Consider the following 16,116-nt stretch of genomic DNA (forward strand, 5'->3'; position numbering starts at 1 on the left):
ATGATTATTTTTTATTTTTAAAATCGATGTGTAAAATATTTAATTAGTTGACAGCCATTGAGTGACTCACCAATACACGTTGGAGCGTTTACATTTCACGCTCTTTGACTGCAAAAATCGCGTGTTTATTTATTTTAAAGTTGGATAGTTAAAGTGTCTGTTTGTGCACTATGAAAGTTGGAGATTAAAATTAAAATTTAAAGCCAAATTTAAGGTCCAATATATGTATTATGCCTTTATACTTTAATAAAATAAAAATAGTATTTGAATGCAATTTCCAAAACATGAATAATTATTTAGGAAATTAACTCCTTGAAATAATTCAATTGAGTGTATATTTACCGCTGTCACATTAAGAAAACCAGTAGTTTCTCCAACGGCGTCGCATTGTATTTCATTTTATAGCATTAGCGGAGTTATCACGCTCTCTGCAACACTATCATCATTCAAGCAGCTGATACTCAAACATGGCGGAAACTGAAACCCTAGAGTCCTCTCCTCCTCCACCTCAACTTTCCGACGACAATCCTACCGGAAACGAAGACCAAGATATGCTCGACGCCGACAAGTCCGCTAAAGATTCAGATTCTGATTCTCAGTCCGACTCCGATTCCGATTCAGAAGATGATGCACATCAGAATACACAAATTCAAGCACTTAAAACTGAGCTCTTAAATAACCCTTCCAATTACGACACTCATGTCCAAGTAATTTCTCTTCCTCTACTCACTCACTAAGTTAGTAGGAAGAAAAACGTGTTCCGGAAAATAGTTTCTGTATCGTTTGATAGTAATACAAGCACTGGGTGTCACAAAGGTGTTAATGCATTGATTGCAAGATTGACAATGATGTCTAAAGAGTTGAGATATTAGTAAAGAAATTTTTGAAGGAAAAATTAGATACTACATTCTTACCCTTAAACATAGATGCATCTTTTTGGTGCAATGATTTATCTTAGGTGAATTGCACTTTCTTGTAGTTAAACTTTTGTAGCACGGCCTCAGGGTATGTTCCATTTATAGAACTCATAAAAAAATTTGGTAGAGAGTGAATTTCATCCGTAAGTGAGAAAAGTGATTTTACCATTTTGGCAAAGAACAGTTTCTTTTGATAATGTAAGGTGACATGCCTCGGAGGACAATTTCCTCTACAACAAGCACATCTCAAATGTTCATTAAACTTTAGGTTGACCTGTGGCTGTGATGATAAATGGTTTTTCATTTTCAGAATCAATGAGCAGTTGGAGTTATTTTCTTTAATTTTTGTAACATATATGTTTGTTAATGTTTTGTTGTGGCTGTGTAGTACATAAAAGCTTTAAGGAAGCAAGGAGATATCCAGAAGCTTAGACAAGCTAGGGAAGCCATGAGTGCTATTTTCCCTTTGAGTTCAGAGATGTGGCAGGAGTGGACAAAAGACGAGATCTCTCTTAGTTCAGGGTATCACTTTTCTTTTTTCTACTGTATTTATTTATTTTTGTTGATAAAATACTGTTTTATTTCTAGATAAATGCTTTTTCTTTGCTGTTTTTTTGGTGGCTGTTTGAAGAACTACAAATATTTGTACCATATGGAGGCATCTTTAGTCTGTAGGTTCTTCGTAATAGGACAGTGGATAAACGTGAGGGACTGTATAGGTTAGGGCCATAGGAAGGCTAGAAAAGGACAATACAGAAGATCTATGTGGAGCTTATTCAGGATGCATTACATTCTATTGCTCTACTATAGTGAATGCTGCTCCTGTATGCTCAGTTGGATCTCTAAGTAGTGAAGGGAGCAGAACAAATAAGAAGCAGAATGTTTTTTTTTCTGTAAATATCGTATTTTCCTTTCCCAAATAATACTTATCTAGTGGTCGCATTTTCTTGCGCTCTCATTTCCACTTTATTGAGAACAAGACTGAAGTCGTCAGCAACATCCAAAGTGGAGATTGGAGATCACTATGTAGTATGTCCCCAAGCTAAAATAGTGAACACCATTGTCTACTTTGAAACAAGATTTTCTTTTTCCGGTTAACAATTTGACTTGTGGACGTTCTACTCAGTATTCTCCATTTTCCGGATGATGTTTGCGTAGGTGATTTCCCCTATAACATGCTTGACCTGTCCTGTCTAACTTGTAACTTTTCTTACATGTTCTGCTTTCCCCTGCAGTGGATGATTGCTTTTCTGTTTTTTTTTTTTTAAAAAAATATTTCATTGTATGCACTTGTTTTTTTTTAAAAAAAAGTACCAGTCTGCTCTTTAAGATAAGGTGAGAGAAAAAAAATAGAAGAACCAGACTAGATGAAGAGGGCATCTCATTGCTTCTTGTATGTATGTTCAGTCACCTTGGATTTATTTATCATTGCTGTTGATTTTTGGATAGCTTAATATTGAAGTTCAAAGGAGAAAAATCGCTGATGGTATCAACACTGGGTATGTTATTGTTGAACTGAAGAAACTGAACGTGTGGAGAAGTCAAAGTGCAGAGTGGATAAGGAACTAGGGAAAAGATTTATGATTTTCCAATCTACGACAGAATATGGATCTTCATTTATTAGAGAACTTTTTTCCTTTTGGAGTTAGCTTTATCATATGAGCCATAGTAGACAAAGGACGGGGAGTAGGTCTGGACAAGGAACAAAAAAGATTCATGGTAGGTGAAGACAAATGGAATGGAGCTTTTTATATGGAGTAATGCTCAAATCTGACTTTTTCTCTAACAAATTTAGATGTTAGATAAAATGACGGGTATGTTTGCACAGGCTGATAGATACGTAAATGACATTGAGTTTATTCTTCCACTATTCATGTAATATGAGTGTTTCTGAGACGCACAGATTCCCTTGATTTATTCATTCTTTTCTCAAACAAACAAACAAACTATTCTGGTGTATATACTTCCCCTGTTTAACTCTGTGACATATAATGAAACAGGAAAAGAAGTCACTTTTGCTGTCTTATATTTTAATTTGCATGCCTTTTTCGCAGGCTCGATGCTCTCCCTACAATTGAGAAGCTATTTGATTGTGGGGTGTCCGACTATCTGGTAAGCAGTTTGTTAAACTTGAAGAGGATTTAGGGTTGAGCCAGGCTCTGGTTCTAGTCAGTGTTATCAAAGGCGCGCTTTAAGCGCGCTTAAGCCCTAAAGCGAGGCTCAAAACGTGTTGAGCGCTTCGCCTCGCTTTATGTGCGCTTCAGTGTCGTCATCAAAGTTCTAAGAAAAACTTTTCCTTTTCAATGAGCCTCTTATGAAGAAGTGACACTAAACAATTGATATTTCACTTTATCATAAAAAAATTCAATTTCTTTGGTCATATATTTGTCATTCATGTTTATAATTATTAGTTTTGGACTAAACATACACATTTTATTTTTTCACCCTTTGCGCCTTTTTTTTCATTTAAAGCCCACGCTTTATTTGCGCTTTTGCGCTTAAAGCCCCCCACGGACCTTAGAGCTTTTTTACGCTTTTCGCTTTTAATAACACTGGTTCTAGTTTGAAAACACTAATGCTTTCTAGTTGTCCGTGCTTTATGCAAGCTGGCTCACTTGGGAGATCCAAAATATAATTGCTTTGTACCTGTGCCTAGTGACTTTAAGATAAGCTAAATTGTTATTGAACCACTTCATTGTTTAAGAGTTGCCTTGTCTTTATTGAAATGAATTTGATGGAAAATCTAGTTATCAAATATTTATTTGTATTGCAAAAGACACAAAAGATACAAGAAGCCAGCTCTTGATAAAGTAGAACTGTAGAAGAATCTGTGTTAGAAACCTTTCTGCGATTTTGTAATAATCATTTTTCTTGTCCTGCTGCTTAGTATGATGGTTACTTGAAGAATTTAACCATCCTACTATTTGGAGAACTTCCAATATTTTCTTCATTATTTATGGGGATGGAATCAAAGAAGTAATAGTTCAAAGTTGTATTCTGGTTAGAACTTTTTCTTGACAAAGTTAGGTGTTCTGTTAAAAAGACATCAAGAAAGATGTGAGGTTACAAAAGTACAACTTCCATAGCCCCTTTACAATGTATCAAAATGTTTAGTACTAATAACAGGGATTAATTTAGTCCCCTCCCCCAAAAAAATGGTAAGAAAACATCAAGCTTTAAGAGAATGATTTGGAGTTGGGATTCCTTCCAAACATCTTCAATTCCTTTCCGTCCACAAACATCAAAAAATAACTGCAGGGATCTGCTGAAGAACTTTTGGAAAAGAAACTTTTCTTTGGTTTTTCTGCAATATCTGCATAACATGAATTGTCCCAATTAATGCGTGAGTTAGGCACACGTCATGGGCTGGATCTCTGCCACAAGCAAAAGCCTGGTATTTGAGTGGAGAGGGGCAGAGAGGTGTGCCCATTATCTTCCAAGTTTCAAACAGCACTGGCCCTCGGGGATTTCTCGGTTACTAATAAGAGGAAAAAAATGGATTGTCCTGATTACTTTTTCATGTGAACAATCATCTCTGTTACTGTTTTATGATTACATGAAATGGTTTGCTAGAATCAAAATAAATGTACTGATAGTTATTTGCTTCATGCAGTCTGTTGCGTTGTGGTGCGACTACTTAAGTTTTGTTCAAGAGCACGACCAATCAGTCCGTACACTTTCTGCAGCTGGAATTTCCAAGGCAAGAAATCTGTTTGAGCGTGCCCTTGTTGCTGCTGGTTTGCATGTTGCTGAAGGCAGCAGGATATGGGAATTATACCGGGAGTTTGAACAAGCAATTTTCCTTACTATTGATGAAACTGATGCAGACGTAAGAGCTTGACACTTCTCTTTCTTTCCTTTTATGTGTGCCATTGTCTCTTAAGCCTTTAAATTTAAAAGATATAGTTAGAGTTAGCCCTATCTAGTTTGAGACTGAGACACTGTGTTGTTGGTACTGTCAAAGAGCTGGATGCCGTTCTTTCTTTATTTTAGCGCTTGTTTTTTTAAGGTTGTGTACGTCTTCCACCTCCTGTCCCTCTTTGTTTCCTTGCAAGCATGAGAGAATTTAGAGGCATGATATTGCATGTTTTTGTTCAATGTTCATAAATATATTTCCCTTGGGAAGGTGGTACTCTATATCATGAGTCGTGTGCTTGAGGAGCTCGCTGCTATTCAATTTAAGAGCTTTTCTAAAGCACTGTTTATGATATTTTACTGGCTTTTAGTTCCCCCCCTCTGGATTAAGCATGGGGTAGTAAAAATGACTGCTGCATCTTCTTCTTGTTCCTCTGAAGCAACTTTCACTCCCACCCCCTCCCAAAAGAAATTAAATGGGTTAACTTGCGTCATTGTTTGACTGTCAAGAGATCATGAACAGATACAAAGAAGAGGTATACCTCAAATGGTTAGGTTGCTTTTACTGTCATGAGACTGATATGGCTTAATATTGGAGTTCCCTTTAGAGAAGCATACTTCAACAACTGGTAGCAGGTTTAAATGTTATGATACTTAAATACTGGGAAAGCCTATTTTCCTTATTGAATGAAGACCGTGAAAAAGAAAGCACATATGGAGTTGTTCTCTTTTATTATGAGTTCGCGTAATATTTCGTTCAGTTCAGTTATTTGATTGAGTTAATGTCAAGAAACTTGTATCTATTTTTAGTAACTTCAGTTAGTTAAGCTGTGACTTGAATTTTAGGTCAGAGGTTTTGGTTTCGCAAAGATGTCTATACGTATCTGTGCTGAAGATCAGAGAATGTGAGATGTAGAACTTTCCTCAATTGATGGCCTGTTCTTATATTTGTGTAAAGAAGATTGCCGTATGGCGTTGGTGTTTCCATATTGGATAATGTTTGATGATAACTTGATCTTTATTTTTTTTATTTTTTTGATAACCCAACTTGATCTTTATTTATTTAGCACATTTGATTGTTGATATTTACTGTTGATGTTCCTTCTCAAAAAAAATATTTACTGTTGATGTTTGCTTCATTTAACGCAGTCGAGAGAGAAGCAGGTCCAGCGAATTAGGAATTTATTCCATCGCCAGTTGTCTGTTCCTCTTGCTGATCTATGTTCAACTCTCCTCACATACAAGGCTTGGGAAGCAGAACAAGGAGCCAATATTGATGTAGACTCCAGTAACTTGGATGGACTCTCGCCACAAGTTGCCTCTTCTTATCAAAAATCCCTCGACATGATGAATGCGAGGACTCATCTTGAGAATCAAATATCTCATAAAGTTGCACCTGAATCAGAAAGGCTTCAACACTTTATGGTGCATATCCTGATACTCTCTTCTATATTATACCAAGTTGAAACAGGACTAAAAATTGGTTATTTAACAATGGTTGTGATGTGTCTGGGAGATCTGCATAACATGAAAATGGAATTTATCCAACAGGCAATGGAGCAATTTAAAATCATTAAGGTGCAGGAGTTTGATTTATTACAGAAATTCAAATGATAGTACTTCTTTGAAGAAGAAATTAGTTGCATATGATAGGTGATATATGTCTGCTGTCTGCATTCCTGAATACATATTACAAGGGAAAAGAAGGAACATAAAAAAAACTGTATTTCTTTTTTTACAGAAATAGTATCTTAAGTTTGTTGATTGCTTGTTCATTTTGATTGATTTGAGTGCCAGAGTAAGATTGTGTTGCTGATTGCCTGATCATTTTGATTGATTTGAGTGCCAGAGTAAGATTGTGTTGCTTATGTGTAACTTTTTGGCTGTTAAGGTCTAAAATCAAGAACAGGCTTTTTGGCTGGTTGGATTTTGGCTAAGGCACTTAGACTCTATCTTTGTATTCATAGAAGTAACAAGGATAACTGTTGAAATTAGGCAATCCTGTGTGAGATGAACCCAAACTTCAACCACTATAAGTACAGCATAGCTTCTTTAGTGATGTTATTGACTTAATCATATTACCAGATATTTTAGACTCAATTATCCGTGAAAATAGCTGATGCATGGTGTTTTCCTGCAGGACTACTTAAAATTTGAGCAATCATTGGGGGATCCAGCGAGGATACAGATCTTATATGAGCGTGCCATAACTGAATTTCCTATATCTAGTGAACTCTGGCTTTATTATACTCACTACATGGATAAGACGTTGAAGGTGGTTCTCCGACCTTCATCCTTTTAACTAATTTGTTGTTTCTTGATGTGAGGAAAACTGATCCAGCTCTAAGTAACGTACATTTCTTTGCAGACCTCCAGTCTTGTTCGAGACATTTACAAAAGGGCATCAAGGAACTGTCCCTGGGTTGGAGAACTGTGGGTGCGATACTTGTTGTCTCTTGAACGCGGTCGTGCTTCTGAGGACGAGCTATCTGCTGTATGTCTTCATTTTAATTTTGCTTGATATTGATTTCTAAGACTAACTGTTCTTATGAGATATTCATCTTGTGTTATTGTGCTTTCACATTTATGTGCTCATTTATGATTGACATATTAGTGGAACACTCGTTTGTGTTTCGAGACACTAGCATAAGTTGGAATCTTGATTGTGTGTGTTGTATCCTAGCAAAATGGAATGCATGTTCTTGTTCTTTTCTATTGTTTCCACTTGAGGAACTTCTCAAGACCTTCTGCAGTCATTTTGCTTCATCTACTTTCTATTTTTCCTTTTGAGGGAAGGGGGGTGTTGGATTTGACGGCCGTCGACTTATTTTTGACAAGGTAAAATTGTTGCTCTAAATTGGTACACAACAGGTGCAAGCTATGCATACGAACGTGAGCTAAGTCCCTTTGTAGCTGTAGGGAGAAGAGAAAATCAGTCCAACATATGCAAATCACGTACATTTACCAACTTAGACAAAAAGGCCAAAAGCTTTTTTGTTTTATTTTATAAAAGTAACAGTTAAGGCAAAAAACCTTATAACCTGATAAAAATGGATCTTGTGCCTAGCTCAAACCTAAAAGCTTGTTCATGCCATGAGGATCGTCCAAGTCTCCAAGATCATATACAGATTTCCCATCCTACAGATGATGTGGCACCTGCCAATTCGACTGTGGGAAATATACTATGGGACTGAGCATTAGGTAAACCAAGAATTAGGATAGGCCCTGGTATATACTGAATTAAAAAAATAGATCTTGGGCCTAATTTTGTTTTGATAGGTATCTTTGGGCACACCCCAAAAGCTAGCTCATGAGGTGGGAATTTCCCAAGACCATATAAAGAGTTCAATTGCTCACCCCACAAATGATGTGGGACTACTAACACAACTGTTTTTACTTGAGCTTGTGAACAAGTTACACCATTCATTAAAAACACTTGATTCCTCTTCATCAATTTTTTTTAAAGCTTCTTCAAAAAAGCATTTGATTCCTTTCTAACCAGGGTACCCAAAAAAATAGTCTCAGTTTTGGTGGTCCATATTGACTTAACGGCACCTTACTCCGTGCTTCCAGACCTGCTTTTCCCCTATTATGTAAGCTTAAATTATCCACCGAGTTTAGAAGGCTGTGAGGGCGGGTCACAGATGGATTTCTCGGTTATCAAAAAAAAAAAAAAAAAAAAAAAATTATGATCATAGAAAGTCTCTTTTCCCCTATTACATAAGCTTAAATTTAGAAGACATCTAAACTTTATATAAGAGATGTCTCCTTCCTTCCCTCAAAAAGTATGTATGGATTCTTTTTTAACCATATTGTCCAAATAATACACCAAGGATATTGTAATCCAAATTTGATTCTCTGCCTTGCCAATTATTGAGGGTTTTCTTCAAGTCTCCAGCATCACCAATTGAACTCCAAAAATGTTCCAAAATATTATCCAAATCTGCCATCTTTGTTTGCACTGTAAGTGAAGATGGTTGACTGATTCTGAGGTGTCTTCACATAAAAAAATATCTCCCAAGAGATTGTTTCTTCTTCTTTATAGATTATCTCGTGTCAAGCAAGCACCATGAGCTGTATTTCACCCAAAACAAGCTACTTTGGGGCGCTCTTGTCATCCAGATAATTTTCCAGGGCCAACACCTCTCTCAGCTGCTTTACCAACTTGTAGCAAGATTTGACAGTAAATTTGCTATCCTTGTTACCCGTCCATAGCATGGAGCCCTTCAGGTTCTCTTCCAGACTCGGTGGTTCCTGTTGTAAATATAACACTCATTTTCAGTCACTGACTATTCTTCTGATTTTAACTGTCATCTATTACCAGAATTACAAGCTGGAATAGTATGTTCCTTTGTGCATTCAACTTATCTGCTGGAGATCCTGGATTGACTCTGTCCGTTACTTAACCCATATTTTAAGTACTGACAGAATCCCTCATTGTTAAAAGAATTGGATATTTGACTCCTGATCATTTCCCATATATTCCTTAACTTGCTTGGAATTGAGATGTAATAGTAGTTGTTGTGTATCCTATATTTTCTGTATAGCTGTCTTGTTGCTTTTTGATTTCTGTCCAATTGTTCTTTTCCTTTTCCTCTGCTGTTTTGGTGCTATTTTATTTTGATCTGACTGAGCATATGAGAGTGTATTAGACAATGAGTAGAATTAAGTGCATTAGCTTCCACTTTCCATTCTGATGTTTGTAAAAGCACATGTATTGGTACTTGTGGCTACTACCGGGATTCTTGTTCATTTTCTTAATCAATGTTTCAGGTTTTCGAGAAGTCTCTACAGTGCACTTTCTCAAGCTTTGAAGAGGTTGGAGCATATGTCTTATATTGTTATCAGTAGTCAATTTTTCCTCTGCCCATTCCTGCACAATAGGTTTAGTATGTTATGAGTCAAAATTACATAGGTCTTGCTGCGTAAGTGGTCTCCTTTTGAGATTTAAGAGAGAATGCCCACTTGCTGAGAACAAGTGAAATTCCTAAAGAGATTTAGGGATCGATTTTATAGAGTTGGTTCTAACCATTAGCTGTGTTGAGTGTGTTTTAAGGGTTAAAAGAAAAGTTTATTAGATTATAAACTTATTCATGTATATTGCAGTATCTTGATATATTTCTCACAAGAGTTGATGGCTTAAGGCGGAGGCTGTCTTTATTGACATCTGGAGCTGAAAGCAGCAACTTAGATTATATAATTATACGGGAAACTTTTCAGGTATACTTGCTAATTGCTCAAAAAAATTGACCTCCTGTTGGTGTTTACCCTTGCCTGGGAATTCAGTTTAGGTTTTGTTTGCTTCGCTGTTGGTTCTTGCTTTGCAGAGGATTTCACACAACATCCAAAATCAGAATTTTTTAATTCTTTTTCTTTTACAAGGTAAATAAGTTTATTAATGATGGTAAAATACTAGCTGTATAGCAAAGGCTAAATTGGTTAGTGAAAGCATGAATGGTCAAACAGGCTCTTTGTACAACAAGAACAACCAATTATGCTTGGTTTATGAAACTTCAATGGTGGTGCTTGTGTGTCCTCGACTCCCCATCTACGTAAGCTTTAAGTAGACAGGGTTGATTCAACTTACTTTAATCACTAAATAGAGAGTTGGCTCAACATGATAGTTCTGCAAATTACATGCAGTGGTGTCCACTATAATAGTTGACTGCTTAATTAACAGTTTTTTGTTTCCAAGAACAAGTTTCGACACGATCCTTAATGTTTCTTGCAATACTTCTAAATTTGTCTGTCAATCCTTCTTCTATTGTCTCCTATTCTTTTCTCTGGATTTCCACAATTTCTGATACTTGGAGTTGGAATGACTTGCTATACTTCTATATCTCGATTCAACTATTGTGTTTCAGACTTCTTCATTTGAATAGATCTCAATTTCCTGATTACAGGCCTCCCATCTGGCCTTTTCATTTGTTTTAAACTAGTATTATTGAACTCAAATGGGTAAAGTGACATGCTTCTGCGCTGTCTTATCACTGAAATATTCAACATTTAATTTTGTTCTCACCTGTCCTCTGATGAAATTGAGAATTTTGCATGAACTCTATCTAAATAGTCATGTTAGGCCAACTGCTGCTTGATTAGCAATTGAAACTTCTTAAACCATTCACACCATCTTAATTCTGCAATTTATCCTTGATATTCTTTCACGACTTTCTGATCTTGCAAGAAATAAATTTTTTTCACAACCCACAATGAAACTAAAGTTACTCTCCTTCCTTTTCTTCCAGCGTGCATCAGATTATTTGTCTCCACATCTGAAGAATACAGAAAGTTTTTTGCGGATGTACAGATATTGGGCCCGCTTAGAATCAACTCTGGGGAAAGATCTAGTTGCAGCCCGTGGTGTCTGGGAGCGCCTGCTTAAAATCAGGTTTTCATGCACATGTTCTGTTATTATTTAGAAACATCAACATGCAAATTAAATTAAGCTCAATAATTTGTAATATGATCCAAAATTGTCTTGCTTGTATTTTCGTTGTTGTAATACAATTTGTTTTGCAGTGGATCTGTGCTAGAGGTGTGGCAAGGGTACATAGCTATGGAAAGTGAGATGGGTAATATTAATGAAGCTCGATCTCTATTTAAGAGATGCTACAGTAAACGGTTCCCTGGGACTGGCTCAGAGGTACGTTCTTGTAACAAACTGCTTATATCATGCAGTCAAATTCTGCTTCCTATTTGAACTGTCACCTAGAGCTTGTTGGTTGTGAAACATTTGAGCCGTTGAACTATTAACAATACCTATAGCATGTTCATTTAATTTTTCTCAAACTACTACACATAATCTTTGGTTCAGTTCCATCTGATCCGTCCTTACTTTAGTCATGAGTTCCTTTAAAGCAAGGTGAACTGTTTAGTTACGATCTTATTAATTATATGTTTCTGGAGCAATCAATTTGGAAATGATTTTTGGGGCCATGAAAACAAACTTTTAATCTGCAGTACTGTGTGTTTGAGGTACACAAGTCTGTAATTGTGCTTTGAAACATGGTTTTTGTCATGCTGACCTAATCTAATGGATAGGCATCTTGTATGAAAAGAAATTGCGCCTTGTACCGGAGAAATTTCTCTCTACTAATTAAGTACCATCAATTTTGCTATTTTATTGTGGAAACATACTTTACAAACGAACATGTGTCAGAGTGATTAGTTCTTGATTCTAGTTGGTGTTTTATGTGGCTCCTTTTGTGCTTTCCTTTACGTGTATCTGTTATATTTGATCTTTTACTGGATTGTTCTTTGCAGCCTAAGTTGCTATTTATTTCGAATTAGATGATACCCCTTCTTCTTCTAAAAAACAGAATCATTCAGGACATATGCAATTCATGGATTCGCTTCGAGAGAGAGTATGGCGAACTGGACAATTTTGACCTTGCCGTTAAAAAGGTAATGCAGGTTAATTTTATTGCTTCTAGAGTTTGCTCATATGTGTGTTAATTCGTGCTTCAGTTGTAGAGTAAGATGTGATGATACTTGGAGCTGTCCTTGATGTGCCATAGGGGAACATTACTAATCTCTAATTACTCAAGACTAGTAATTATGTTAGCTCTATCTTTCCATAATCAATAAAAAATATTAGAAATTTAGCAATCTGCCTGATGTTGCTTGCGTCAATGATGTAATTGTGCTTTTCTCTTTGGTATGCACCAGTCGCATTCTAGTAAAAAAAATATTTCTGGTGGAGCTACTCTTTTTTTTTGTGGGTGCATCACTCCTGTTCTGATGGGAATATCTGTTCTCTGAGTATCTTATTGGTGGATGTTATTTCTGAGGGATCTGCTTCACCCTTCTCTAATTGTCTCAGGTCACTCCTCGCCTTGAAGAACTGCAGTTATTCAAACTACAAGAAGCTAAGAATGTCAGTGTGTCTGCAGATGATGGAGACAATTCTTCTAGGAAAAATGTGCGTGAAAAGAGGAAGCCAGTCTCTAATTTAATTGAAGAACAATCTCCTGCTAAACGCCACAAAGATAAAGCTAAAAATGTTAAAATCATTTCTGAAGATGGTGAAGGCCACACAAAAGAACCGGTCAAGGTAAATAATAAAAAACCAGATGTGGCTGCCAGCAAATCAGTGAGTGGAAGCAAAAAAGAAAACAAAGATGTCGCTTCAGGGAAACCGCAACAGTATAATGACCAGTGTACTGCATTTGTATCTAACCTTAACCTCAAGGTAGTTGTCTGTTGATGTTTCTTGAAGCCTAAACCCTCCTGAATGAAATTGCATACCTTAGCAACCTTCAGTTAATTAGTTGTTTGTTACTGAGACAGGCAACCCATGATGACATACGTAGATTCTTCAGTGATGTTGGAGGAGTGGTTGCTATACGAATATTAACAGACAAGTTCACTGGCAAGTCAAGGGTATCTCTCTTTCTCTACCCATACACAGCAAGAAATTTAGCTTATTCTTACCTGCTTAGTCTCAACAATGCAGTGTAAAGTACCTTCTCTTTTTCCATATAATTATAAAAATTTACCCTCTAGTTCTTAATATGATACACCCACTAATTTTGGTGATTACTAAAAAGTACCCCTCGTATTTTTGTTGTTCTTTTCCACAACTCCCAGATCCAATTTCATGAGATACTCCACTATCTGGGAAGTCAAATAGTTGTTCTTTTATTTTTGCCAACATTTTTACTATTTTTTTAATTTCTAAACATTGTGCCATTCGAGTGTCTTGCAAAAATTCAATGAGTCGGTATATAAAATAAATTGTGAAAATTAGATGTCTGATCTACTTTGAGCAGTGTCATTTCATATAAGAGGGAGGAATCCTATTTTTTGTAATATATGGATTAGAAAAAAAGAAGAAAAGAACAGAATTGTCATTTGAAACCCATAGATAGTCACCTGTATTGGGTGGGAATGCACAAAAGTAGCTAAGTGAACAGTTTGTCTGGACACAGAGCTTGCACCTCCAGCAATTTCGAAATTTCATGATCCGCTGAGAACTCATTCATCAGAATCAATTAAATGGTTCTGACTAGATCCTCGGCCTAGATTGTGCCACTAGCTATTAGGATTAGTTCTTGTGAAGTTCTCAAAATCGTGGGATTTGTGCATAATTGAGTCTGATATTTTAACCTATAATATATGTGATTCATACTTGTTTTCTTCATTGAACATGTTAAGGGATTGGCTTATGTGGATTTCTCGGATGACAAACACCTGGCTGCAGCCGTGGCAAAAAACAAACAGACATTGCTTGGGAAGAGAGTGAGCATTGCTAAGTCAGATCCCAAGGGCAGAAAGAAAGGAAATGCTGCTCCCGGTACGTCTTTGAGACAAGGTATGGCTTGCTTCAGTTGTTTTCACAGTATTTGCACGTTCTTATTAGTTCCATTCTCTACCTTAATGCAATTACTTCATAGATACTTATTCATTCTGTGTCAACATTTGGAGAAACTGATGTGTAACATGGTGAAATTCTAATGGATGCAAATACTGTTCCTTTTTGGCGCATACTTGCCTGTGTTGTTTAAATTCTCAAGGAGACGAAGACGTTTTTTCCCCCTTTTCTGGTTTTCTCTGCTGGAGCTTGAATACGTTTTCCAGTATGGATTTCTAATCTTTTCCCGTTATCTTGGCGTTCATGGTGCCTTGTTCACCTCTTTTCTGGTTTCCTTGGGTCTTTTTTGCTGTGTGTTTTCTATATCTAGTTCCGATTTCCTGTATCACCACTTCTATGTTTTGGCTTATGCAATGGTTAACCATTTGCAGCTTTTATTGGTGTTGAGCACCCGATATAGCTTACTGTAGAATGGACTATTATAATTTATAACAATGTTTCATGATCTGCATGTTGTCTTACTTTCCTTTAAAAATGCTCTTCATGTGTTGCTAATCTTGGTGAATCTAAGCTGAGGGGGTTAAAAATGGCAGGTGATAATGCTGATCAAACTAGTGAGAGTTCAAAATCGGATGCCAAAAATTCTGCTGAAGGTTCCGAGGATGGGTTTCAACCTTCTAGTCATCACCGGGCATCTAATATCCAGCTCAAAGGTAAGAATACGTTTGCAATGCCCAGAGCTGTCAGGCCACTTGGTTGGGTTGACAAAGATAAACCCAAGCCAAAAGAATCTGATTCTGTGGAAGATGAAAATCCTAAATCCAATGATGAATTTCGAAAAATGTTCATCAAATCTTGAAATATGAGAAAACACTAGATATAGTTGTGTATGCTAAACTTTAGTAAGCTCTCTTATAGAGTTGTGTTAACCTTTTATGGGTATTATATTATGAGATCTAAACTTTATGATCTGATGACAACTAGTTCTCAATCAACATTTTTTATTGCAATCAGCATGCTAATATTTGTCAATGGTAATACTTTTATGCGAATCTATCATGATTAACTATTGTTATCAATATTTAAGATTTGGGATTCCCGCCCTTTACTTTTGAAGTAGAGTATGAAGAAATAATGAACAAATTTTGATGATGAAACAGAAAACTATGTGAAAAATGACAACTCTACTGCTGGGATTCCCATGTCTAATCTGAAACTGTGGTGGTTTTCTTACACGACAAAACAAATCTGACACTAGAATGACAACCAACTTCATTTTTTCCAGTACAACTATTTTACCCTTGAAACAAAAAACTGATTTTGAACATGTCTGGTCTTCAATTTTTAATTAACAAAATTTCAAGTTTTTGGCGTTTAACTTTGCTCATGGGCCAGCGGAGATCATTGATTTCAAAAGTCATTTGGTGTACTAATTTCTTCATCACATCAATATTAGTGAGTAATTTAAATACAATTATGAGCAACTGTTATTTAATGTTATAAGAAGAGTACATGTAGATTAAATCCTGTAAAGTGAAAATCAAATAAAAGGCAGATTAGATTATAAAGTCAACGAATTGGGAATATCATTGTACTTGATGATAGTAATACTCTTCTGTGCTAACTGTACATAAAAATACAGATTCCTATATTTTGAAACACTTTCGATCCATATATATAAAAAGTTAATTACACTAAATGCTCCTACAACACAGTGATACTTATGTACACTCTTCCATAATTCATAGTAAGATGGAAGATATTAAAAAATCCATAGTAAAAAAGGTTGTTTTTCTCAGTTCCTATGCGGGTAAAAAGCATGTTTACAAGCAAGAATATTTTTTACTGTGGCGTGCATTCACTTACCTTTAAGAAAAGAAAAGAAAACACACTGCATGTTTCTAACTTTTTTTTTAAAAAACCTTTTATTGGATCACTCAATTCTCTAACTCTGTATTTCAGCTTTCTAAACCAAACTTATTTCTCTTTACTCTTTATTTAGTTGATTATGCATTTTGTCTCCAACACCCC

General features: G+C 36.1%; 1 protein-coding gene across 1 annotated transcript; it reads left to right on the forward strand.

The window, feature by feature from the left end:
* The first annotated feature begins 383 nt into the window (after nucleotides 1-383).
* On the forward strand, nucleotides 384-15,117 carry LOC102601827 (squamous cell carcinoma antigen recognized by T-cells 3). The gene is made up of 16 exons (XM_006349210.2): nucleotides 384-707; nucleotides 1,306-1,439; nucleotides 2,972-3,029; nucleotides 4,531-4,746; nucleotides 5,922-6,197; nucleotides 6,913-7,047; nucleotides 7,141-7,266; nucleotides 9,546-9,590; nucleotides 9,879-9,992; nucleotides 11,018-11,160; nucleotides 11,292-11,415; nucleotides 12,102-12,176; nucleotides 12,595-12,963; nucleotides 13,062-13,154; nucleotides 13,929-14,085; nucleotides 14,679-15,117. The coding sequence occupies exons 1-16, from the start codon at nucleotides 468-470 to the stop codon at nucleotides 14,942-14,944; spliced, it is 2,571 nt and encodes an 856-aa protein (XP_006349272.1). The 5' UTR covers nucleotides 384-467; the 3' UTR covers nucleotides 14,945-15,117.
* The last annotated feature ends 999 nt before the right edge of the window (nucleotides 15,118-16,116 follow it).

This window comes from Solanum tuberosum, unplaced genomic scaffold (assembly GCF_000226075.1).
Source record: "Solanum tuberosum cultivar DM 1-3 516 R44 unplaced genomic scaffold, SolTub_3.0 scf00105, whole genome shotgun sequence".
NCBI classification, from domain to species: Eukaryota; Viridiplantae; Streptophyta; class Magnoliopsida; order Solanales; family Solanaceae; genus Solanum; species Solanum tuberosum.